Consider the following 25,794-nt stretch of genomic DNA (forward strand, 5'->3'; position numbering starts at 1 on the left):
AGACATGTTTCCCGCTGTGAATCCCTGTTATACAAATGCCAGGAAAGGTTTCCAGTCTGTAACTCGACACACACTGCGGCTCGTCTGGGAGCTCAGAGAATGCAGGAAATACCAGCAAATAACTTCCAGACGGAGAAGCCAACCAGTAGCCATATGTCCATGAACTGTTTCAGTCAAACTAAGAAGGATAAACAACAAAACATCTGGTGATAGATGTTTCAGATTTTAATCCACTTTAACATCAATGCTGTCACTTTCAAGTCCCATTCAGATCCTCTTTTGATCCATTTTCATGGCCTTGTCAGTGGTCTTTGAATTATGATTAAGCTGTTTTTATCCAAAATCATCAAACCTGTGATGTTTTCTAGGACATAGTTTCTGCTGTGCGGCAGGAGTTCATCCGATATTAACCTCTGAATTGTGGGCGGGACTGTTGCCACAGATCAACCCCACCCACTCTTTTCGTCACCCATACCTGGGCTCTCTATTTACTCAACTTACTGTATAATATTCATGGTTTTCATCAGAGTGGGTCTTTGGGCTTCTAAAAGGGATTGAATGAAGTAAATCAACTAAAATGCTTTTATTTATTTATCTATTTATTCAATTTTTAATAAAACTTTATAATAGTTTAGGAAAACACTCAAAGCTAATCGTTGACATAACTTGATATAAAAAATACACGCAGTTCGGTTTCTTTTTTTGTATTTTTGGCTGTAGTTTTTCCGCCGAACCGACAGGGGGCGACAGCTCCCATCCATTGCCTCGGCCAAACGCAGAGTGCACTTCCGCTGAACTGCTCGGTAAGAAAAAAACACAAATACAGTAGTATTTTTAATTTTACTTTGCCTAATGGCTTAACGTAGCTCCACCTAAACAAAGTAGACATTCATGTGTTTTGATTAATTCAATATAGCGTTTATTAGTCGACACAGCTGCGTTAAATTGTTTTTAGTACAGGATCTCTGTTTGTTAACTACTGCTAACTAACTGCGGGGTTGAATGCTTTACTGCTGAATGAAAATGAAACTTTAAGGGTCATAATTGTCCCAAAAAAATTAAATAAAAGAAATGATCAAAGTTGACCATAAATTAAGTGAAAACAACACAATAACAAAAAAGATATGTTTGTGAAAAATGCCGAGCCGGGTCTCGAACCAGCGACCTTCTGCACCAAGAATTCCCCATATATTTAAATGGGGGCAGAAATCCTGGAATATCTTGAAATATTCAAGGATTTGAAGGACAAAAAGTCACAGCTAAAAAAAGCTGAAAGAGCTGAATAGTTGGATGGTTGAAATAGATGAAAAATTGTAGAAGGAGTTAAGCAGCAAAAAAATTGTGGAAGATTATATAATAAAGAAAGAGAAACAGGAAAACAATCAGTTCAAACTCAAGGCCCAGGGGCCAAATGTGGCCCGCCATATTATTTTATGTGGCTCACAAGGACATAAAAGTTTTAATTTCTTAAAATACATTTTTTTAGTTGATTACATATTATTTATGTGTAGCTGCTGTAATTATTCAGTGTTTGCAGCTCTTCTGTGTGTTTTCAGACAAATTGTGGTCATCATACCATCCGTTGGATTCACGGCTGTGTGCAGCCTTTTTATGTAAAATGTAACACGGTCATACATGTTCTTTCTGGCTCAGTTTGATGTTATTTGTCTTTTTTCACTTGGACAGTTTGATCCTTCATTAATGGAGTTATGTGGGTTTTAATAAGCGGACAAATGTAAAAGAATTTATGCTAGAATAAAAGGCAAGCATGTTTTCTATGCAACTGTAATCGTCACTTTAAAAAGTTATAATGAATAAATAATGAGTTGTTTAACATTAAGGAGTAGTTACATTTATTTTTCATTACATTTAGTTACATGTATAAGTTATATCTGGCCCTTTGAGGACAGACACTATGCTGATGTGGCCCCCAGTGAAAATGAGTCTGACGCCCTGATTTATAGCATTCAACCAACTAAATCTAAAGTGAATGTTTTAATACCACGGGTTTTGTGTGTGTGTGCTCTCTAAAGATGACGTGTCGTGTTAAACGTGTCCTAAACCTGCTGCAGACGAATAAAGGAGGATTTTGGTCACAGCAGACATTCGACGATAACCGTGGAGATCAGAGTGGGCTGGATCATCTGTTGCCATGGTAAAGCGGACGCTGAGGACAGACAGGTGAGAGGTCATGTGGTCCGGCTTTGGCATCATGTGAGCGGCTGCCTGACCTGTCAGCTGCTTTGCCCCCCCCCCCCCCCCCCCCCCCCCCCGCAGGTCCTCCCTGGTCCCTGCAGGATGCAGCGCAGCCAGGATCCCCTTCCCCCCCGTCCCTCAGACTCAGCAGGTAGGAAACAAAGTTCCTAAGAAAGGCTGCTGGCCTGTTCGTGTTCTCGCTGTGAGGATGCACGTCTGTCTTTAGGCTCCAGCAACAGGAAGCTCCGGCAGTCAGACTCACTTCAGCACTACCTCAGAGGAAACGGGTGGGCGGAGCCACCAGGAAGGGTCTGATGGAGAGGCGGAGTCAAAGATAAGCAAACATGATGGGTCTGTTTGTTTTTATACTTTGCGTTAAATACCTGGGGGGTATTCCAGGAAGCATGTTTAAACTACCCTGACTTTAAGCCTGAACTCTGGCTGAAATCCGCCTGAACTTGTTTACTCTGGATATGTCGTTCCAAAATTACGCTCCACTTGGTAACCCTGGGTTAATGCACGTACATGTCAAGTACATAAAGACATTCTCAATGGATCGCCGATTTAAGGGGTCACCATGGAAACACGTGGAGAAAAAAAGAGAGCGCTGTACTTTAGTGAGACGGAGTCTGAGATTAATGACGGTGTATGAAGATTATACGTCCATCAAAAAAGTAATACGGCTGCATCATCAGCAAAAGAAAGAGTTTCTGCTTTTAGTAGAAGAACAGAGAAAGTAAACGCACAAGTTTCTGATCTTATTTTCATTTTCATGTGACGCATATATATATATATATATATATATATAACTTATCCAATTTTGCCAACTTAATTGAATTACTTCTATTGGTAAAAAATAATTCAGTTAAATTTATTCAACCTAATTGTTTACGTCTATAAAACTCAATAGTTGTTAATACAACTCAAATTTACATATTTATCTAACTAAATGTCATATTACTCCAATTCAATTAATCTTTTTTCCATCTTAATTAATTATATTTCTTGAACTCTCATATGTCTAAGTTTGAGCCGGCAGATATGCTCATTTTTATAACAATAAAAAGAACAAAACAGAATGTGCTGCGTGCGTTCATTTATTTAGGAATTTTCTGACATTGTCGTTACACCATTTGGCTGTAGGGCTGCTATATAAACTCATCATCCTCTCCCTCCCTCTCACTCATGGTGCAGAGACTTAAGCCTAGTAGGACAAAATAACCACTACTAATAAAACTCAGTAAAACAGTTAAACAACTAAACACATTTGGTCAAAAAACCACACTTAAACCAAAATCCGTCCAGACGGGCAAAGGGAATGGTATCCCACAATCCTTTGCAGTGCCAATCTAACAGAAGCACCAAAGTTACACCTACTTCATTGAATTATTTTGAATGAAAGCAACATAACTGTCTGAAAACTACATGTTATTTTTAACCTGACTTAACAAAAAGAAAAGATTTTTAATTATTTTAACTGAAGCAAATAACTAAGTTAGATCAAAGTAAAAAAAGTTTATTTTTCCAACATCCATATGTGGTCTTATCACCCTCTCATGGTGGAAAAAGTATTATCTGAGCTTCTTCATCCACTAAATCCTCTTCAAATGGACACGCCATGCTGCTTCACCTCTCTGTAAACAAACTAGCCTTCAACTAAACCTGCTCCAGACCAGGTTCAGAGCATGAGTTGCCATGGCAACTTGACCTACCCTGAAACATACCTCCATTTCTGGAACTGAAAGCTGAGGTTATCAACTTCCTTAGCCTCAAACTTACCGTGGGAGCTAGCAGAACCTGCTTCCTGGAATACCCCCCTGGTGTTTGTGTACAAAGTTTAGACCTCTGCAGGTTGACACAACCTCTTTGGCCCTAAAGCTCAGAAATGTTGCTGCTCTTCGGTTCTCTTTGGTCTCATTCTGACTCTGGCTTTAGATTAAACGTGTGAAATGGATCATTTCCTGGGATAGACAGCTCAGTTATTTCAGACATCTTTTCACCAGCATAGCTGCTGCTCTATTCACTCTCCTGCCACAGGGACTGAAGAAGATCAGAGATAATGTAAATCAGCTGATCTGATCATACAGCCGCTCTTCTACATGTTTTCACGGCCCCAGACTTCAAAAGAGAAAGGGTGATGTTGAGATGAAATGTAGCGTCGCGATTCCAAACTTCATCAGATTTAAGTGCTAAATGTGTCTGGAAAGCCTCAAAGTTGGTTTAGTCCCAGAAAGCAGCTCAAGCTTAAACCAGGAAACAAAGCCGTCGAGGATGTGCCGTCTGACGGCGATGACGACTCCAGCAGCAAGTCTGTTCCTCTTTTAGCTTCTTCAGATGAAGCATTTTGTTCAATGTTGTTGCCGTGGTAACGGTTGCTTTAGTTTTTCATACAAATATTTTAAAAAGTAAAACCCATTCGTTGATCGTTTTGCTGCTAAATTGAGGTCATTATGGACCAAAAGAGCATATTGATGCACGTATGCATCGATTGGTTTAACTTGTTTCCACAGCTCAGCGTCGGCCAGCAGACTCACGCTTTCCTGGTCATGTGACTCAGCTGCAGGTTTGTTTGTGTTTGTTTCTGCCTATGGAGTGATATTTATGCCACCACGAAAATATTACATTTTTGCTTCCAAATACTATTTATTTGCTTTCAATTTTTTTTTTTGTTGCTTAAATTTTTTTTTTTGCTTTGAAAAAATATTTTTGCGTTTGCAACCCAAATGTTTTAGATGCGTTGTGTCTCATCTCGCTTTCTTCTTATCTTTGATTTTGCTCTCATGAGTTTCAGTTTAGCCTGAAAAAAGCTGCCATCAAACAGCTGCTGATTGGTCCAGATTCTGACCAATCAGGGGTCTCTGTTTTGTATTGTGCTTGGAGGCAGACTTGGACTTTGTATCGGTTCAATCAGCAGCTGATTGGATGAGAAAACAATTTGAGAAAAAAAATTGAAAGCAAAGAAAAAGCAATTATTAAATATTTTCACTGTAGAAACGTAGAAAGTTTTGTTTGCATGTTGGTAGCATAAATATCCCTCCATATCTGTCACGTTGTTTGCATTTCTGCGTTTTCCTTCATGAAGTTTGTCTCAGCAGATGTTCCTGATCCCGACCAGCAGGGGGCAGCGGAAGACAGTCGAGCAGCTGAGGTCAGAACTGTTGCTCCTCTTCATCAGACTCCTCCCGGCCTCCTACAGTGCAGGAGCTGAACGGCTGTGTGCAGTTGCAGAGCGCGGGCTCCCTGAAGGTCACCATCCAGAGGAGCAGCGAGAGCCGGGAGTTCGGACAGCCGGAGCGGGGCGCCGAAAAGAAAACCCCGGGACTCCGCTGTCACGTCTGTGACCTCTGCTGTCACTCCCTGCAGGTGAGGAGCACACCTGCAGGACGCTTTAGCGTCTGCACGCGTCCTCACAGGCGGTCTGCGCCATGCAGATGTTTCAGGAGCACATGTCAGGAGGAGAACACCTGAGGAGACTGCAGGAGGTCACCAGCCGGATCCGCTCTTACAGTCTGGACAGGTGACACGCACACTTACACACACACACACTTACACACACACACACACACACACACACATCTAAACAGGCAGACAGACACACCCAGAATCCCAATTCCCTTCCCTACATTTAGCCCTCCAATCGGAGCGTAGTGGAAAAACAGTGTCTTCTAATTCGGACGTCACTCCCACTCGATGACATCATCAATAGTCGCCGGTCATCCACGCTAGAGCGTAGCTGCCAGCGCTCTGAAATTCATAAAAACATCAGTTTGATAACTTTAAAAAGGTAAAACACAAAGTCATTCCTCACATGTGCATGAAAATCACTGTGCATCAGAGCACGCACACGTGAAGAACAGCGCTTCACCTCCGCAGCACCGAGCAACGCGAACACCGTCGCGGCGGAGGGCGGCGTTCTGACCCCCACAAATGCCCCTACAATAGGAGGCGTAGGGAAAAGCCGTAGGGGTGGGGGCAAAAACCCTGGACTAAAGAGGAAGAAGTTTGAGGTAAAAGCAGTTCCTGGTCATGTGACTGTGGCTCCTGTTGATTTTGTGTAACAATCAAGCAGATGCAGAAAGACAGACGTGTGTGTGTGTGTGTGTGTTTTTGTCGACCCTCAATGTTCAGTGTTTGTTTTTCTGTCTGCCTGCAGGGGGCGCCAGACTCAACCTCAGCGCTGGTGTGACACCTGCCAAACCCGCTACACCGGAAACGTCATCGTCCATCGGCGCACAAAGTGGCACAAGGTGAGAGAGCTGGGGAGACGAAGCAGCCTGGAGTCTTCCTCACTGCCTCCCCTTGTTGTGTGCTTGTGCGTGACGCAGGTGTGTAAGCAGCGGGGCCGGCCCTTCTGTCCCGTGTGTAAGCGACACTTCAGGACGCCCAGGAAGTTTGTCGAGCACATGAAGTCTGCGGAGCACAAGCAGCAGGTCAGCAGGGGCGACTCGCACAAAACCATCACAAGCACACACAAAGCAGACGCACAAATAGATGCAAAAATAATTAGAACAACAGCAGAACCTCTACACTACCACAAGGAGGTGTGTAAACCACACAACAGACAACACAACGTTATCTAAACACACAACAATTCCAAAGACGCACAACACAACCAAAGGTTTACAAACACGTCTATCAGAGGCGGATCGAAAGGAAGGCCAGACCACACGGAACCGGCAAACGACAAGCCAAGAATGAACACACAACTATCACAACCAGACAAAAAGAAGGGAACATTAATCACAAGAATCACACAACAGATGCTCAGGTGTGATCTCACCTGTCAGGTGCAGCTGGAGGAGGCGCAGGAGGAGGAGCTCATCACTCTGGATGCAGTGGGCTGCTTCGAGGAGGAGGAGGAGGTGGAGGTGGCAGAGGAGGGTCAGCAGGGGGATGAAGAGGAGTCACCGGGGGAGCATTCGCAGGTGGGTTCAGTCTGTGGGTCCGAGCGGGCTCCAACGGTTCTACGGACTGACCGGTTCTGATGTGGGCTGCAGGTGGAGGAGGCGGACGGCGAAGAATACGACCCGCACGTGGAATACGGTAGGTGTGACCGTAGCCCCGCCCCCTTGTGGGAGATGATGGGTTTTCATGATCTGTGAAATGTTTCATCTTTGCCACGTAAACTGGTGGGCGGGGCAAAGGAAAGGGCGGGGTTTGTAGGATCCATCCAGCTGTCAATCAAAATTGTTCCCCCCAAATTATTTAAGTTTTGATCCAATAAAAACAGCTGCCCCCACCCCCCCAATAGAATTTAGTGCACATCGTACAGGTTTATTTTTTACTCTGAAACCTGCCTCCAGTGAGAAACTGTATTGGATACTTTCTAGTTGGCTTTGAATCTGGAGGGCGGGGCTTGATCTGCGTCTGGCTCCTCCCAGCCTCCCTGTCTCTACAGAAGAAAACATGATGCTCCCACCACCGTGTTGATGGTGCATTCAGGCTGATGTTCCAGAGCCTCGGATCTCTGCAGCTCGCCTAAAGAACCTTTGAGCTGCTTCACTCATTCGTGCTCTCCAGACTCCGCCTCCTGGATACGGGGCTGCTGTTTGTGGTCGAACGTGTGGAAACGTTCAAAGTGTGAACAGGTCTTTTTTTTTTGCAGGAGGAGCTTTCGTGGTTCCCGTCTGTGGCTTCGTGTGTCGACTCTGCAAGAAGTTCTTCTACCGAGAAACCGAAGCTCGCCACTCGCACTGCAGGACGCACGCACACTTCCAGAACCTGCAGGTAACTCCCACAGTGGAGCTTTGGCCGCTCAGGTGATCCAGCAGGTGAGACTAACAGCTGGCTGCTGCTGTTGTTTAGCGACATCGAGCTCAAACAGGAAGTGGAGACGAGGAGGAGAAAGAGGAAACGTCTGGCCTCACCTGACCAACATGATGTCACCTGAGACAGGTGACATCATCCCAGACTGTCTGTTCTGACTACGCTCATCTGTAAAGTTCTGAGCTGAATTTACCAAACTGTTCTGTCTTCCATCTCTCAGTAGTCTTTTACCAAACACGGGTGTCCCACAGGGATCCGTCCTCGGCCCGTGAGGTTCCAGTGAAAATAAAGGCTTGGATGTTTCCAAACTCTGACTGGAAGGGAATGACCACAGTGTGCTTCATGTTTCTGACAGCGTTTGAACCCAAATGATGTTTTCTTATTTAACTCTATTTTTTAATCTTGACCTGGTGTGAAAAAATAAATTAAATACAAAGTTTTTTATAGAAATATCTTCCCCATAAATCTATAATGTTCTGGCTCGTGAAATATGCTTTTCACAATGATCATTTGTGAATCCACTGTGTTCTGACGTTGAAAATGTTGATGACTTAATAAAAAAAATATCACAAATATTGATCAAACAGCAATGCATTGTGGTCTATATTTGCTGATCTAGTGAGCATCGATGCACACTGGTTTTTCGCTGAGACTTCTGGGAAATTTCTAGGGCACTGGATTTTGGGATTGTAGATTCAGACAGCACTAAAAAAATGCCCAAAGCACTACCTAGTACACTATCTAGTACACTATGTAGTGTACCAGACTACCTAGTACACTATCTAGTACACTATGTAGTGTACCAGACTACCTAGTACACTATCTAGTACACTATGTAGTGTACCAGACTACCTAGTACACTACATAGTACAATATGTAGTGTACTGGTGTACTACACTGTGAGTGTACTAGGTAGACTATGTAGTTTAGTACACTACATAGTGTACTAGTCAGTGTACTTGGTAGTTTAGAACACTAGGTAGTGTGCAGGGAAACGGACGCAGTCACTGATTCTGAATAAGGAAGGATGGAGTCTTCCTGCTCATTCATGGTCTGATTAGAACGCCTCTTTAAATGCACAGAACGGTTCATTAATGAACCAAAAGCAGAATCCCACTGAGAGAAAAAGGTCTTATTTTGTTAAATGTAGACAAGCTTATTCTCTCTAAGAGTTCTTCTACATGGCCTGTCCGTCCTGGGGGAGGATCCCTCCTTCATGTGGACCCCCCCTGAGGTTTCTTTTTTTTTTTCCTGGAATCCGATTTTTTAGGAGTTTTTCCTTACAGAGAAGGAGGGTCTGAGGGCAGAGATGCCAGTTTAGTTTAGTCTGCTTAGTTTAGTTTAGTTTGTGTAGTTTAGTCTGTTTATTTTAGTCTATGTAGTTTAGTGTAGCCATTACCCATTGAATTCTATGATTTTAGGATCTTTATGATTCATCTTTGCTGTACAAATAATGGTATGAAGCCCATTCAGACGACTGTTTTTGTAAATATTGAGCTATAGAAATAAAATGGAATTGAAATTAAATAATTGAGGTCTCTGCATCTTTTATTTTGAAAATTCAGCTGGTGTTCTGTATTTGTTGGAACAGCTTCTGAGTCCAGAACTCTCATCCAAGCACAGATTCAATTCAGGTTAACTTTATTTAAACGGTTGTAACACAAACATCTGAACGTCATCAGATCCATCCGTACCTGTGTCACCCAGTGGAAAACACAGGAAGAGCTTTGCGTCGTCGTCACGGAAACTGAGAAACACAGATGATGAGGTGTTTGGACCCGGAGCAGAACTGTACTGCTTGTCTAAACGTGTAATTCAAACATTTTGTCATAAATAGTTCCGCATTGTCACAACAGTTGGATCTTTGTTATACATTAGCAAAACAAACAAAAAAACATGTTTGAATTATTTCTCAGGGAAAAGTTGAGCAAGAAGAAAAACTTTGTTTAGAAATGTTTGGAGATGTTCTGGGTTTCTCCTTGACCCGAAGTGACCCCTCCTCCTCTGATGGTGACGCTCCGGCGTGTGCAGCACGGCGGGCAGCTGTGGCGCCCAGAGAAATCAATAACTCATAACCGCAGGTTTGTCTGCGTGATGTGTTCAGGTGTTGACCTTGGCTGTTGGTTATTGGACATTTGTTTGTGACTGAAGGACGACCTTTAGGATAAAAAAGAAAAACATTTTAAGACTCCAAGGAAAAGACGTTGGAGCTTCAGAATTTTTTCTATAGTAATAAAAAAAAACATCACAGCTCTAGATTTTGATTCGTCGATCCCACTTTAACCACTTTCCGTCCTGGGGGTGATGATGGGAATTTGAAAATGCTTTAGCCAAAACTTCCTTTTCCTTCAGGCCACTGAAGGACATTTGTAAACATTCAAAAAAAACTGATGAAGAACTAAAAGGAGCAAAAGTCTTCATCAGCTGCTGTGTTCATTGTTGCGTTCAATTAATCCAGATTTAAGATGTTTTTAGTTCTTTTCAGCTGATTTTTCATGAACGATACGTTTTTATTTTAAGGGTTGACATAAAAGGGGCGTGGTCGTATGACTGACAGGTGCCAATCTGCAGCTGTCTGCTGCCTCCTCATCCACAGAGCAGAGGATGAAGAGGAGGAAGAAAAGGAGGTCAGAGAAGGAATCAAAGCCATATTTTCCAGTGTTCCCACCAAAGATGATGCAATTCTCGGGGTTTTCTTACGACTTGTCATCAGTGGAAATGGACAGTATTCTTGCATTTTTTTCTGAGGGATTTAAAATATAAACACAACTTAGTGCAAAATCTGTTTATTTTTATGAACCTGCTCTTCTGAAGGGAGAATTTCTGTATCGGAATAAAACATTGAAGTCAAACCAAAGAAACCATTTAAATAATTTGGTTTTGTAATTTAATAAGAATAGAAAAACTTTAAAAAAGTTCTTATCTTTTTCCTCTTTCTTTCTGCCTATACAGTTTCTGAGGGTACTTATGTGAGGTAACATTAGTGACTGGAGCCAGGACTCTTTACCAGGTCACCACTAGGTGGCCTGTTCACCGTTAAATCTGTCCTCGTTTATCCAAAAGTTACAGTAGACAGTAAACGTGCACGTGGCGTCGTACGGGCCCACCTTCCCCTGCCCTTACTCTCCCCTTCTGCCCCTACCAGCCACAAAACTCACTTTTTTCACAATGGCAGCTTTATCTCCATAGCAACCTTTTTTTTTTGGTTGACTAATACATCTATGTAAGTTTAACCCTTGTGCTATCCTAGGTACTTTAACGTTGGGAGGTGGGTCATCTAGACCCACTAGACAGTGCTCTGAACCTTTTTTCTTCAATGATTTGTGATCTTCACTTATGTCACTTACATGAAATCTTTCCACCTTCATCCACCTTTGTCATGGTAGGGAGAACACGTCAATGGAAGGGGGGGGGGTCATCTTGACCCCATAGGATAGCACAAGGGTTAACAGCTGGCCTAAACAACAAACCTGAAAAAAGTCTCCAAAGTCTCCTTGTTTCCTTTGCACAGGGAGAGTTGGATTGTTTTATCCTCCAACTTCCTGTCTGCTCCCTCCTACAGGTGTGGTGTTGTGGTGGTGTTCAGGTGGGGTTTATCTCAGATCAGCTGCTCATCCTGAAAAAAGTCTTTGAATTCCATCATTTTAACTCCCATCAACCGGACTGACCTGCAGCTGACGCTTTGACTGGAATGCACGTCTCCTCAGACTAAAACAGGTTTTTTTTTTTTTAGTTTATTTTTCATAAACACAATTATGTTTACTTTCACCTTGGGAAATCTATTTAATAAAGTCCAGCTTGCTGTCAAACGCAGCTGTTTACTAGTTGAACGATGCCATTGGTCACCACTAGAGGGAGCTCTGTCTTCATCCTGTAAGCGGCTGCAGTGAGTTCATCGCTCATGAAACAAACTAGTGTTGTTTCCCAACAGATGTACAGACAAAAAACAATTAAAAAAAAACGATGCCGTTTATGGTTTGTACATTTAAAACACACCAGCAATTTCAAAGATTGTGTTTTATAGACAGGGCAGGATAAAAATTAAAATTTAAAAAAATCCTCCCTCCTGTGTTGTGTGTCTTCTCCTAAAACATGAATGTTTCTGTGTTTGTTTTTTCCAACCTCCCTTCCTTAGAAGACAGGTAAAAGCTGTGTTGAACCCTTAAAAAACGGTTTTATCATCACCAAGCCTCCAACTATTGTTGTTTTAAAGTGAACGTGGAGAAAGCCAATGACCACTGGTGGCTGGTTTCCCATTGAAAGGAAACAAGTCAACTCTCGCACAGTTTCATGGCTTTTTCAGTGTTTTGATGAGAAAATGCAGCTTTGGATACCTGGTTAAAGTGGGCGGAGTCAGTGCAGCTCAGCATCCATGTTAACATGTGGGATGAGGTATCTTCAGAAAATCATGCTTCAATATAACAGAAATGATAAAACCATATCAAATACTGACAGTCAGCTGTTTTTTTTATTGTTCTAAGCTATTGCTATTTAAAACAAGATAACAGGCTAATGCAAAGTTTAAGAGGAATTATTCACTTCAAACACAAGATAATGAATAGAAAAAATAATTGTTTTGGATTTATAAGTAATAAAAATCTACAAAAGGCATTCAGGAGCACCAGTTCTGTTGTCAATCACTAAATGTGCAGCATCAAAAATAGGAAATGTACCATAAAATCAAAATCCAGACCTTTAAAGTTCATTTTTATTTTAGTAAACATTAGTTTTTAGACATTAGATATTTCCCTTTACGAATAAAAACTGAAGAAGTGACGATATAATCTGCTAAAGTTCTGAGAAAGATCCGAATCCGCCCGTTCTTTTGTCCTGCACTCGTGCTTAGAGACATGTTTACATCATGCGCTCGGATGCTCACACCTTGAGCCTTTCATGGTGTCTTTACATGGAATTATGAGCCTCTTTCAGCTCCTCACAGCTCCTCCTCTAAAACAAAGCCCGGGACGCGTCCTCCAGCAGGAGGCACAGAACTTGACCTCCGTGCTGTTTGCTGAATGGTAGACGAGCGCCTGGTGCTCCTGACGGACTCGTGAGCCGTTCTGTGACACGTGACAGCGTCAAAAACCTTCAGCACAAACAGCTGGAGCGGTTCCTGGGGCGGTTCCTGGAGCGGTTCCTGGAGCGGTTCCTGGAGCGGTTCCTGTGGCGATTCCTGGGGCGGTTCCTGGAGCGGTTCCTGGAGCGGTTCCTAGGGCGGTTCCTGGGGCGGTTCCTGGGGCGGTTCCTGGGGCGGTTCCTGGGGCGGATCCTGGAGCGGTTCCTGGGGCGGTTTCCGGGGCGGTTCCTGGGGCGGTTCCTGGAGCGGTTCCTAGGGCTGTTCCTGGGGCGGTTCCTGGAGCGGTTCCTGGGGCGATTTCAAGGGCGGTTCCTGGAGCGGTTCCTGGGGCGGTTCCTGGGGCAGTTCCTGGGGCGGTTCCTGGAGCGGTTCCTGGGGCGATTTCAAGGGCGGTTCCTGGGGCGGTTCCTGGAGCGGTTCCTGGGGCGGTTCCTGGAGCGGTTCCTGGGGCGGTTTCCGGGGCGGTTCCTGGGGCGGTTCCTGGAGCGGTTCCTGGAGCGGTTCCTGGGGCGGTTCCTGGGGCGGTTCCTGGAGCGGTTCCTGGGGCGGTTCCTGGGGAGGTTCCTGGAGCGGTTCCTGGGGCGGTTCCTGGAGCGGTTCCTGGAGCAGTTCCTAGGGCGGTTCCTGGGGCGGTTCCTGGAGCGGTTCCTGGAGCGGTTCCTGGAGCGGTTCCTGGGGCGGTTCCTGGAGCGGTTCCTGGGGCGGTTCCTGGGGCAGTTCCTGGGGCGGTTCCTGGAGCGGTTCCTGGGGCGGTTTCCGGGGTGGTTCCTGGGGCGCGGCCGTGTCTGTGGAGGATTTTTGAAGCAAGAACGGTTCAAAGTCATAAAACACAGACGGTCAGATTGAAGTTCAGGCTTTCTTATCCTTTTTTTCTGGTTTTGAATTTTTTTATCACAAGTACGGAACTAAGATGAAAAAAAGAAACTCTAAACAGTTAGAGAAGCTCGAACAAGACAATCACATTGCAACGACTTTCAGGATAAAGTTACCACTGGATTTACGTAAAGATATTAAATGTTAACAAGCAGAAAAAAACATGTCGTCTTTCAACCAAAACCTGCCAACAGTGTGGATTGTTCAGGAACAATCTATGCTGGAAACTTTAAACCTCAGTCTGTGGGGTGATGAGAACATTTCCTTCAGCCAAGTTTCAAAATAAAAGGACTGAGTCAGTTTTTAAATTCATCCTCTGGTACGGAGCTGGACAGAGAAAATTCCAAACGATTTGGATTTTGCTGCTTACCCAAATATGGAGAGGAGGTGTGTTTTCAGCAGCCTTACACCCAGAGGAGTGAGTCGTCGGCAAAGATTTAGCTTTCACGTTAACGTCTGTGCTGGACCACAGCAGCAGGTGAAGCCTGGAAGTGACTGAAGCGGAAAAACCCGTAGCCACTTTTCCTGAGAGTAGAAAGGCTAAACGGTTGTTCCTCCCCAGAAACTGCTGCTATGTGAGCTGAGAACCGACAGCGTTAACGTTGTAAGACTGCTCAATGCCAACCAAGGGGGGTTGTTAGATTAGGTGTAATTTCCTTTTACACTATTGCTCCAAGGGCCGCATAGTGGGGTAGTGGTTAGCACTCTTGCCTCACAGAAGGTTCAAATCCCGACTGGGATTTTTCTGTGTGGACTTTACATGTTCAACTGGTGCGCATGTGAGAGTTCTCTGGCTTCCTCCCTCAGTCCATATACATGCTTCATAGGTTGACTGGTAGCTCTGAATTGCTCCTAGGTGTGCATGTGAGTGTCCAGACTGGTGACCTGTTCAGGGGGTCCCCCTCCCTCACCCAACAGTAGCTGGCTTGGCTCCAGCAGCCCATGGCTCAGGGATTCAGGAGTTCCTGAAGATGGATGGATGGACTATTGCCCCAACGATGGCTGCCAGTAATACTGTAAAGATCCAAGCAGAAGCAACTAGACCAGGGGTGGGCAATTCCAGGCCTCGAGGGCCGGTGTGTCTGCATGATTTCCAGATATTATTGCCCTACTCGTGGCTGATTACCTGGTTCAGGTGTGTCCAGCCAATCAGAACACAACAGAGCAGGGTATGTTGGAAAACATGCAGGAATGCGGCCCTCAGTGCCCACCTCTGAACTAGACGGAGGTTTTTGTGACGGAGTCTGTGGAGGGATTTTGTTCAGGAGTGTTTGAATTAAGGCACTTTCCTAACATGAATGTTCAAACAGAATCTGTCAGACTGAAGTTCAGGCTTTTGGAATATTGTCCTGCTGCAGAACATCAAGATCCTCCAGTAGAGAACAGAACAATGTGAAACCTTAAGGAAGTAGACTTTAAGACCAATTTCCATGATTCAACTTCAACTCAATGTCACCTGAGAACCTTCACCAACAACAGTTTTCATGGTTCCATCACTTATAGCAAAACATCCTTAACCCTTGTGCTATCCTAAGCACTTTACCGTTGGGAGTTGGGTCATCTAGACCCACTAGACAGAGCTCTGAACCTTTTTTCTTCAATGATTTGTGATCTTCACTGGTGTCCATGGATTACATGAAATCTTTCCACCTTTATCCACCTTTGTCATGGTTGGGAGTACACGTCAATGTAAGGGGGGGGGGGGTCATCTAGGATAGCACAAGGGTTAAACCATCATACTTCCTCCTTTTTGACACTTAAGGACCGGATTCTCTCTTTTCTTGCTTGCTTGTGTGTTCCTTTGATCTATAACGTCCATAGTGTTTTAGCTTTATAAAAATTGACATTTTCAATGGTAAAGAAAAATATGTCTTCACATGGATATTTATGACCTTCTCTGTCAGATGGAGTATTTGAGAACTTCGTCTTTACTTGAAACAATAAAACCTTTGCTTCTGATGAGACAGAAAAGTTTCAACTTTACAAATTGAAGTGCATTTGGGACGATTAGCTCTCAGACGAAAGTTAATCCAGTTTGTTGGATGTTTTAGTTTTGTTCATCCTCAGCCTCCTCTCAATGTGACCCAGACGGATCGATCACAGCATCCAATCATCGCAGAGCGGTCTATGCACAAAATGAGGATCTGATCTAAAGTAGATATGAGTCCTAAATAAAATCAGAGCCACGAATCAGCCAACAGAGGAGCAGAGGTGGATTTTCTAAACAGTTCTAATAAGAAAAGACTTCCTTCAGAGCTTCAGTTCTTAAAGGCCGTGTCCCACAGCCACTACAGACGCTGTGTACATATAACACGGAAGTAAACTGGTCATACGTGAACATATGTGGAAAAAGTGAGAAAAGTTGTGGTCTTCACGTGAAAAGTATCAGAATTGAACCACGTTAAAACCACGGAAGAAGTACGAATAAACCAAAGAACACGTGTGATCATTTTGCTGTTCCATGTGTCAATTATGGACTTTGAAGGTGATACATGCGCCGTTTACGTGACCTAATAGTTATACATCGGTGGTTCATGAAAAAGTCTGTTAGACATACGTGGAACGGTCGTGGAAAGACACACATTTGTGTGTGAATCTCACAAAAATCACACACAGCTGCGTAAGAGTTACGTAATAGTTGCGTACAAACTACATACAACATGTGTAATCAGCGTAATTCTTAACCGACCAAATATGTTGAACAGCTCCAAACCGAATTCATATCAAAAGGTCTTATCATGAGCAGCGCGCCCTCCAGGTTTTTATTGTGGTACAAAGAAATGATCGTATTGATTTGATGAAGTGATTCACCTTTAATTCTCTTTTTCTGTCAGTAATGGGGGGTCGTGTTGATGTTTCTCTCACGCCGGATCTTCTTTGTGTTTCCTTGTGAGAGCTCAGACGCTGCCGCCGCCGGCCGAGGCCTTCTCTATGAGGAGCTATTGATCGGTTGATTGAATCCTCATTCTGCCCCACACGATGGAATGTCCAGATCGATTCAAACACAAATCCAGGGAACACTAAAGGAGAGCAGCCTTTCTGCCAAAAGAAACTGCTGCCATGACAACAGTGTGTCACTGCTTTCATTGTTTTACTGTTTCCAATTTAAATGCACCAAAACATTGGATTGATTAAGACTCAGGTATGTGCATGTGGATGTGCATGTGCATGGGTGTGATGTTATCTCCACCTGACCCTGGTCCCTGACCTCGCCCACCTGCACCTTCATCAGGTGACTCACCTGAAGTCCAGCAGCAGTCAAAGGTCAGCTTCCTCCTTTCCCATGACCTCTGGCACCTCCATCACCCCCAAATACTTCCACCGACCACATTTACTGGGCTGAACATGATCAGACTTGTGGAATAAATACAACTGTGCAGTTCAGTTTTAGTTTTCTTTTTGTGTCCCTGCTGAACGTCTTTATACCGGTTTTCGTCCATCTGTAGCTGGAAGAATTTCCCCTCATCGGTGTCCATCTTCAGTAGCGTCTCATGTGTGGCCTATTGGGCCCCTTTGGGTTCAGTTTGGGGAATTGAATTACTTTGGAATGGATGAAGGAATAAAACTATTTTTTTTAAGTTTCCTTCAATCGATTTGATGAATATTAATTATTATTCTTGTTGTTTAAAATGTCACAAAACCGTTCCCATAGCAGTGATGCAGCAGGTCTACTCTGATCTTGTTCCGGAAAAGAGTGAATGACAGCAGCAGTGAAGACCCTCCAACACCCTCCAGTGAGCTGCTGCTGCTGCTGCTGCTTTCTGTGCTGCTACTGCTGCTGCTGCTGCTGCTTTCTGTGCTGCTGCTGCTTTCTGTGCTGCTGCTACTGCTGCTGCTGCTGCTGCTGCTGCTGCTGCTGCTGCTGCTGCTGCTGCTGCTGCTTTCTGTGCTGCTACTGCTGCTGCTTCTGCTTTCTGTGCTGCTGCTGCTGCTTTCTGTGCTGCTGCTGCTGTTTTCTGCCGCTCAGCTCTGAGTGCACGGAAGATAAAAGCGGAGCTGCATTTCTCCACCTGCTGCTCCACGAGCATCACAAGGCCAGAGGGCCCTGAAAGATGCTTTTAACTCTGCTGATCTGCATGTCAATGCACCTGTAGAGAGTGTGCACGTGAGCGTGCACCAGCCGCTCAATCAGGAGGAAATCAGTATTAGCAACAACAATCACGCACAAGGTCTTGCCGCTCGTCCTTGAGACGCAGCGGTTCTTTTTAGTTCACACATGTGATGCTTTTTGAGAACCAATGAGATTTCAATGAACAGAACGCCACGGAGAGAAAAGCACCTGTTAGAGCCGACAGCCTGCTTCACCAGATTCCTGCTTTCTCTCTTTTCGTTCCGTCCTTTTTATTTCCCATTGAAGTTTAAAACTTTTTCATTCCAATCATTTCTTCTGATTTATTTTTTGTCTTTTTGGGTCTCATTTCTTCACATTTCTGTCTTTTTTATTTTTATTTTTATTGTTCGTCTGAATAAAACACAAAACCGGTTCCGCACATATTTTTCCAACTGTTGTGTCAAACTCAACATTTTCTTTGTTTTTTCATTTTTGTGTCAAACTTCATTTTTTATTTACTATAGAACCCTGTTGTTTTTTGTTATCTAACTGCTTTTGGCGTCATTTCTTTATTTTTTTTATTTCTTTACCTCTTTTTTTAAATGTATAGCTTTTTAAAATCTTCTTTTTGTTTCCTCTTTTTACTTCTTTCTGCTATTCTTCGAATCTTTTAGGATCGAGGCTTTTTATTGATTGAGAAAATGGATAAACGAGGCCTTGAACCTATTTAGCTGAGGCTTTTACCCAATAGCTGTCATTGTTTTCTCTGCATTTATTATTTTTCTTATCAATTTTACATAATTCCACTCACATTTGTAACTGTTATTTACAACTATAGTTACAACACATTTTTCTCATTTCTTGCTTTTTGTGTTTAATTGTATTAATTCTATCTATTTCATGATTTTACTGTAATAAATATGCACATATATATATATATACGTATATAAAAACTGCATGGTAGTGCAGGGTTTTCTCCGGGGACTTCCTCCCACCGTCCAAAAACATACTTCATTGTTTAACTGGTTCCTCTAATTGTCCCTGGGTGTGAATGTGGGCGTGCATGGGTGTGTGGTTGTGGCGCTGCGACAGACTGGCGAGCCGTCCAGGATGCCCCCTGCCTTCGCTCCCGAGTGGCTGGGATAGGCTCCAGCATCCCTATGACCCCGAAAGGGACAAAAACGGGTCTAGAAGATGAATGGATGAATGGTTATTCATTTTATTTTCTTATTCAAACATACGGTATCTTCTGTCTGACATTGTTTTCTGGGTTCCTCTTCTGAAGTGTTTCGTTTTTAAGCTGTGATTTTATGTACGGGAGAATGTTGACATCAATGTTTGTAAATATGTCTTCAGAAGTCTTCTTCCTCGCGCTGCAGTGGTCCTCAGACAAGTGATCTTTGACCCTTGTGCTATCCTAGGCACGTTAACATTGGGAGTTGGGTCATTTAGACCCACTAGACAGAGCTCTGAACTTTTCTTCTCCAATGATTTGTGATCTTCACTGGTGTCCATGGATTACATGAAATCTTTCCACCTTTATCCACCTTTGTCATGGTAGGGAGAACACGTCAATGGAAGGGGGGGGTCATCTTGACCCCATAGGATAGCACAAGGGTTACAAGGATGTTTTATGATTTTGTTGTTATTCACGTTTGTCTTTGTTCCCATATTTTCTCCTTTTTTATTCAATTTTTCTCTTTTTTTTAATAAACTTTGATCCTATTTTCTACTTTTTAGTTCCACTTTAATATAAATGTTCTTTGTCCATAATTTTTTCCTCTTTTTTGTGTTTTTTTCACATCCTCTCCTCTAGTATGCTTTTGTTTCCGTTATCTCTGCCTCCCCCCTTTCTCTTGCTTCTCTTAATTTGGATAAAACATTTAATCTCTTATTTGATTTTGTGCTTTTTGTGTCTCTGAAAAGTCCCCGTAACAGCAGCTAGACGTGTACGTGTGTGCGCGCAGAGCGCCGTCCTTCAGAGCCACTTTGCTTGGCCGTGGCGAGCGAACAGTCAGCAGCTTCTGAAGCAAACAGCAAAGCTCCTCTTTGTTCGTGCTCTTAAAAGCTTCACCTGACTTCAACAAGGGAAGGACTCGTGAAAAGACTCCATTTACAGTTCAGCCTCATTAAAAGAAAACTTTATGTGAACATAAATCAGTCAAGTGGGAAGGGTTCCAAACGGTTTTCATGCTTTTAAGAGAACTTCAAAATGATTTTCAGAAGATCTATAATCAAATACACAAAATAGAGAAACCCACTTCTCTCCTGAAGAGTTCCCATCTCGCCCGTGAACACATCTTCATCACTGTCATCACGCCCTTGTTCTTCAGCTTAGCATGAAAACTGGAGGCTATGTTGACAAAAGGACATCACAGGCTCTGGTAGGGTTACATTCACTGCTTTAGGCTTTAAGGTTCATGTCTTTGGTTCTGAAACCCCAGTTGGAGCATTTCTGAGAGCTTCATTTTGAGTCGACATTAGAGCCTTTGTCAGGTTTGTTGATCCAGAACAATGTCTAAATCTTAGAAGGCATTCACACTGCTAGATTTGATCTACATAGGGTTCAATTCCTCAGATACTTCACTTAAAGGCTGTGCGACACAGCAACTACGTATTGCACGGATGAAAATTGTATGAAAAAAGTTAGAAAAGTTGTGGTCTTTCCTGAAATTTTCACAGATATCAGGAATGAACCACGTTAAAACCATGGAAGAATTCCGAATAAACCACACAAAGGACACCTAAACCACGCTTTATTTAATTTCTTCAGGTTGACAGTCAGGGCACTGAGCAGAAATCACATGGCGTCAGCACCATGGTCAGCTCCCAGTCCGATTCCCCTGATCTGCAACAGCTCTCAGTCAGCTGCTTGGCGCCTTTTAAGGCGGCCCGCCGAGGGAGACCGCCACCGAGGGAGACCGCCATCGAGGGAGACCGCCACAAGGACCGAGTTGCAGCTGGGGAGATCCGGGGCCCAGACCTCATCCAGAGTCATACCCAGCCCCCTCCCGTGACCCGCCTTCCTGGTGGTACCAAACACTGCCCCTTGACCCCCCACCCAGATGGGGAGAGAAAGAGATCCCCACTTGGCATAGACTGCTGGAAGCTGTTTTACAAACCCCTCATTCAATGCCCCAATCGTACTTGAACCATGCATGCTCATTTATAAGCATTTTATTAGTGACCATTCACATAATTAGATCATGATATGTGCGCCACATTCGCGTCATGAAAGTTATGCTTTGGTGGTTCATGCGTGAAAAGTCTGTTAGACATACGTGGAACAGTCGTGGAAAGATGTCATGGTTTGGGTTTCTTTTGTCTTGGTTTTTGCTTTATTTCTTGTTCTGTCATGTTTGGTTCTGTTTCCTGTTTTATTTTGAAAGGTGTTCTGTTTTGTCATGTTCCTGAGTTTTACTTCCTTGTCCCTATCTGTCCTGATCTTGTTCACCTGTGTCTTGTCTGCCCTGTCTGTATTTAAGTCTCGTCTCTCCCTTCCTCTTGTGCTGCTCCATTAGTGTCTTAACGTCTTCATATCGTAGCGTCATTTATGTCTTGGATGTTTCCTGTTCTTGCCAAGCCACAGTAAGTCTAGTTCTAGTTTTGTTTCCTGCTCTGCAGCGCTTTTTGTTCAATAAACCCTCTTGCCTTGGAACCGTGTGCCTCCTGCCTCTGGGTCTGGGTCCTACCTGCTCTCCAGCCCCCCCAACCCCTGACAGAAAGATACAAATTAGTGTTTGCATCTCACAAAATTCACGCAGAACTGCGCAAGATTAACGTAATAATTGCGAACAAACTACATAAAATATGCGTAAACTGCGTAATTTTCAACCGACCAAAAATGTTGAACAGCTCAAAACTGAATTCACATAAAGACCCGTCTGCCGAAACCCTCGACGGACATCTGAGCACATCGATGAATGATGAACGCGGGAAACAATTGTGAAACACGTATTTCATGTGTGAGTCATGAAAGACGGACATTTCAAACGTGGAAAATGCGTAAAATGTACATAGCGACTGTGTGTCACGCTCTTGACTTGGCAACAAACGCTCTTTGAACCAACGTGGTTTTTCTACCGTTTACACGATCAAGGTGAATCCTAACGTTTCGCTCCACGACAGAACCGGCTGATTTACGTTGATTGTGTCATAACTTCAGTACTGTAGTGTGTTTCATATCAACCAAAGCTGCTTTCCTCTGCTTCAGAATCCACTGGGATTACTTTAAGTCAGGGGTTCTCAAAGTGCGGCCCGAGGAGCATTTATTTTGAGGTATAACTTTTTTATGGATTTTTTGTGGCCCTCAATAACAAAGAGCCAGAGCAGGTTCCTTTGAGGAAAAACGTTGTGTTGGCGAGGAGAAAAGATGCTTTCAAGCTAAGTGGACAAATGTTTATTTTGTCGTACCTCATGGATAAAGTCATGTCCCTGATTTACAAGCAGGTAAATGCAATGCTCAAAGAAATCAATAGAAATCGTTACTATGTTACAAATCATGAAAACTATGATAAATTTACCGGAGAGGAGCACAACAATAACTCCAACAACTACAAGGAGGCGATGCTGCACAGCAGATGTTTACAGAAATGTCTGAATCCAGTGAAGCTGTGATTGAAGCTGGTAGCTACGTTGTGTCTTTGGAATTAGCCCGGTGTAGCAAACCCTTAAGAATAAATCCAGAAAGTAGCTGACATTGTTTGTCCAGAGCAGAAGAAAGTCTGTCAAATGATCCAATTACTAGACGAGTAGAAGATCTGGACAGCAACCTCTGGAAAACATCTGGTTAACTCTACAAATGACACTTGGTCATTAAAGTTACTAAAAACAACTTTTTTTGTTTTTCAACCGTGTTTCACCAAAATTGGCCCCCAGTCTGATGTCGACTTCTTAATTTGTCCTTCTACAAACACTTTGAGAACCCCTGCGTTAAGTGCATAAACGGTTGAAGAGTTATGATCGTCAAAAGAACAAGTATAAGTGGAAAGAATGAAAATTGCAGCTGAAGCTCCAGTTCAGAGGGTTAGGCGGGACCTGACTGATTCACCATGATGGTTGAATCGTAGTCAAGGACTTAGATGAGGACGACATTCAAGCCTGAAGCAGAGTCCAATGCTGCATTCACACCAAATGCGCATCACATTCCTGTTGACCACCTCTGTTTGGACAGTGATGTATGGTCCATACACATGCCCCAAACACGTGTGGGAGGAGCTCCCTCTAACTGTTTTTAGCCCGATTGCCACAAGGCAATTGGTTGTCAAAACACTCAAAAGTTAAAAGTCAGTCTGAGCCCAAACATCTTGTCCATCAGAGCCTGTAATCAAACACACGCTGTTGTTCCAGTTCAAGCCAATACTTGACAAAAAATAGCCTGGTTTAAATAAAGATATTACTGTGTTTTTCAGGCCATAAGGTCCATTTACAATCCTTTAATTTTCTCAAGAAATCAACAGTGCTCCTTATAAAGTCATGTGCCTTCTGTGTGAGTTCTGGTTGTGTTTACTGACCTGGAACTGATTTTCTGACGTTTTATAGTTTGGCAGTTTTTGTAGTTTTGTAAGCTACAAAGCCACACTGCTTGATGGTTATTTAAGGCATTGTGGGTAATTTGCTTCAGAATATTTGATGGAAAAAGTGATTGTGGTTTTGTATTTTGAGTTATAACTGAACAATGTTGAAAGCTGTTGTGAATCAAGTTTGACTCATCTGTGAAGTTGCTCTCTCTCTACAAAGGCTTCCCATCAATCCCTGGGACCAATCACCAGCTTCTGTTCCCTCTAAGCATTCTGGGAAGTGTAGTCATATTATATAGTGTTACTGACATCGAACAAGCTTAAACAAACAAACTGATTTAAAAGATCAGGTTTACAAAAACAAAAAAAACACTTAAAGTTTTGTGTTCTTGAAGAATTTGTGTCACTTTTGTTGTTGTCTTATGTTAGCTATAGTGTGTTAGGACGTGTATATGTCTCACCAGCTTTAGCTTAAACAAAAACTCCCTGTACTGCCTTTTAGTTTTTAGCATTATAGGTACAAAACAACAAACATAAATGTTAAATTGAACTCTAGAAGAGGTTGTATGGCGGCGTCAAACAAAACCCAAACCTTTGTCACGACAACATTGCTGCATCTGTTTCAATCGATAAAATAATCAGGCTTGAAAACGTTTCAAAAGATTGTGTTTTTGTGTGATGCATTTAAGGGGAAGTTCAAAAGACATTTAACTGAATTTGAAATTCAGCTTTCCTCCATCCTGTTTCCCTCTTTCTTCACCTCTCCTTCCCTTTTCACAGCTCAATTTCTCTCCTGATGTCTGACTTTCATCCTTTCTCTAAAAGCTTTTATCCTGATACCTGCCTGTGTGTGAGTGTGTATAATTAGCCTCTACTTTCTACCCACTGAGTGTCTAACTGCCTTATAATGTCAGTCTGTCAGTCAGAGGAGGAAAGGGGGGCACAGGGAATAAGAACAGGAGGAAGGATCAGAACAAAGGTGTAGACGTCTGAAAATACCTGTAAAAAAACAGATCTGGATCAAAAGGCCGCATTTCAGGATTATGAAAGGTCTTCATCAGGGCTGGACATTTCTAAAGGCCAGTCCTGTGTTTTGTTTTCCTTTCTTCAAATCTGTCTGGACCAGATCAAAAACAAATGTTTATGAAAATTACTTTGGACACGCTACTTTGAAGGGTTTTCCGAGATTTGTTCCGGTTTGTTTGTTGGAAGTGAAGCCACTTTTCTGAAATCAGTAAAAAACCGAAGTGATGCTGTGCAGTAATGTCAGCCTTGTTCAGCCTGCCGCTGAGCGATGCGGCGTTGCCCTCCTCTGCCGCGTGAAAGAGGTGTAATTCAGTCGTTCGGTGAGTTTCCCTGCAGAACGGAGAGCTGTCAGCCTCCAAGCTGCCGCTCAAATAAAGCACAAAGAATTCATTCACGTTCAGAAAGCAGGAGAAAGCAGCCACAAAATCATCCCCCTTCAGGCTGACAAGTACCCCTGTGGCTCACACACACACACACACACACACACACCCACACACACACTCACACACACACACACACACACACACACACACACACACGCACACACACCTCTTCCCTGTTAGTGCAGCATTGCAGCATTAAAAGGCAGCTGCCATTAAAGCATGCAGCTGTGTGTGTGTGTGTGTGTGTGTGTCAGCTGCCATTAGGCACCCACCACCAAGCCACTTGGTCCACTCTGGCCCACGGCATGCTGGGAAAATCTTCAGCTTCCCTGCCAGTCTGAGCCCTGAGCCAGAGAGCTAAATGACAGGGTTGGCTCCCCCCAGACGCCCCACGCCGAAAATCCAACGCTCTCTTCACTGCTACCCTGCAATTAACACTCTGCACCGAGGAGGAGGGATCAGAGAGGAAACAAACGTGATGAAGGTGTCAGTGAAGGTGTTAGAGGACCTGACACAATTAGAGATGTGCTGATAAATATAAACCCAAAAGTTCCAAAGGAAGGAGAGAAAACCTCTAAGTTCTGAGTCTGACAGCAGCAGGGGGGCTTTATGTCCGTCAGTGCCACACAACATGAACACAACTGTTAAATCAGCCAAAAACAATCAGGATAGTCAATGGAGGGGACCGTGACCGCAGACTCATGGGCCTCACAGTCAAACCTTTACTGCAATAACAACAAAAACCACAGAATCAAAACAGCAAACACAGAAAAACGGAGAAAATGACTCCTTTAAGAAAAAGTCACAAATAGCTTTCATAATAAAACGAAGCAGAAATAAAAGCTGAAAATAAAACAAGTTTATCAGAAAATCTTCACTTTTAAACACAACTAACAGAAATGA

General features: G+C 43.4%; 1 protein-coding gene across 6 annotated transcripts; it reads left to right on the forward strand.

The window, feature by feature from the left end:
• Positions 1–690: 690 nt before the first annotated feature.
• Positions 691–8,552, forward strand: ciz1b (cdkn1a interacting zinc finger protein 1b). Of its 6 annotated transcripts, XM_078952408.1 has the most exons (15): positions 691–803; positions 2,034–2,181; positions 2,278–2,347; positions 2,423–2,547; positions 4,707–4,759; positions 5,292–5,344; positions 5,419–5,559; positions 5,628–5,713; positions 6,350–6,443; positions 6,522–6,626; positions 6,984–7,121; positions 7,194–7,239; positions 7,802–7,923; positions 8,002–8,091; positions 8,183–8,552. In XM_078952408.1, the coding sequence occupies exons 2-14, from the start codon at positions 2,153–2,155 to the stop codon at positions 8,065–8,067; spliced, it is 1,128 nt and encodes a 375-aa protein (XP_078808534.1). In that variant the 5' UTR covers positions 691–803; positions 2,034–2,152; the 3' UTR covers positions 8,068–8,091; positions 8,183–8,552. The 6 variants fall into 6 exon arrangements, with proteins under 6 accessions (XP_078808534.1, XP_023814626.1, XP_023814628.1 ...); XM_023958858.2 differs by having other exon boundaries at positions 6,350–6,626; XM_023958860.2 differs by having other exon boundaries at positions 8,002–8,552.
• Positions 8,553–25,794: the final 17,242 nt, after the last annotated feature.

This window comes from Oryzias latipes, chromosome 9, assembly GCF_053564925.1.
Source record: "Oryzias latipes strain Hd-rR chromosome 9, Olatipes_Hd-rR_3.1".
Lineage (NCBI taxonomy): Eukaryota > Metazoa > Chordata > Actinopteri > Beloniformes > Adrianichthyidae > Oryzias > Oryzias latipes.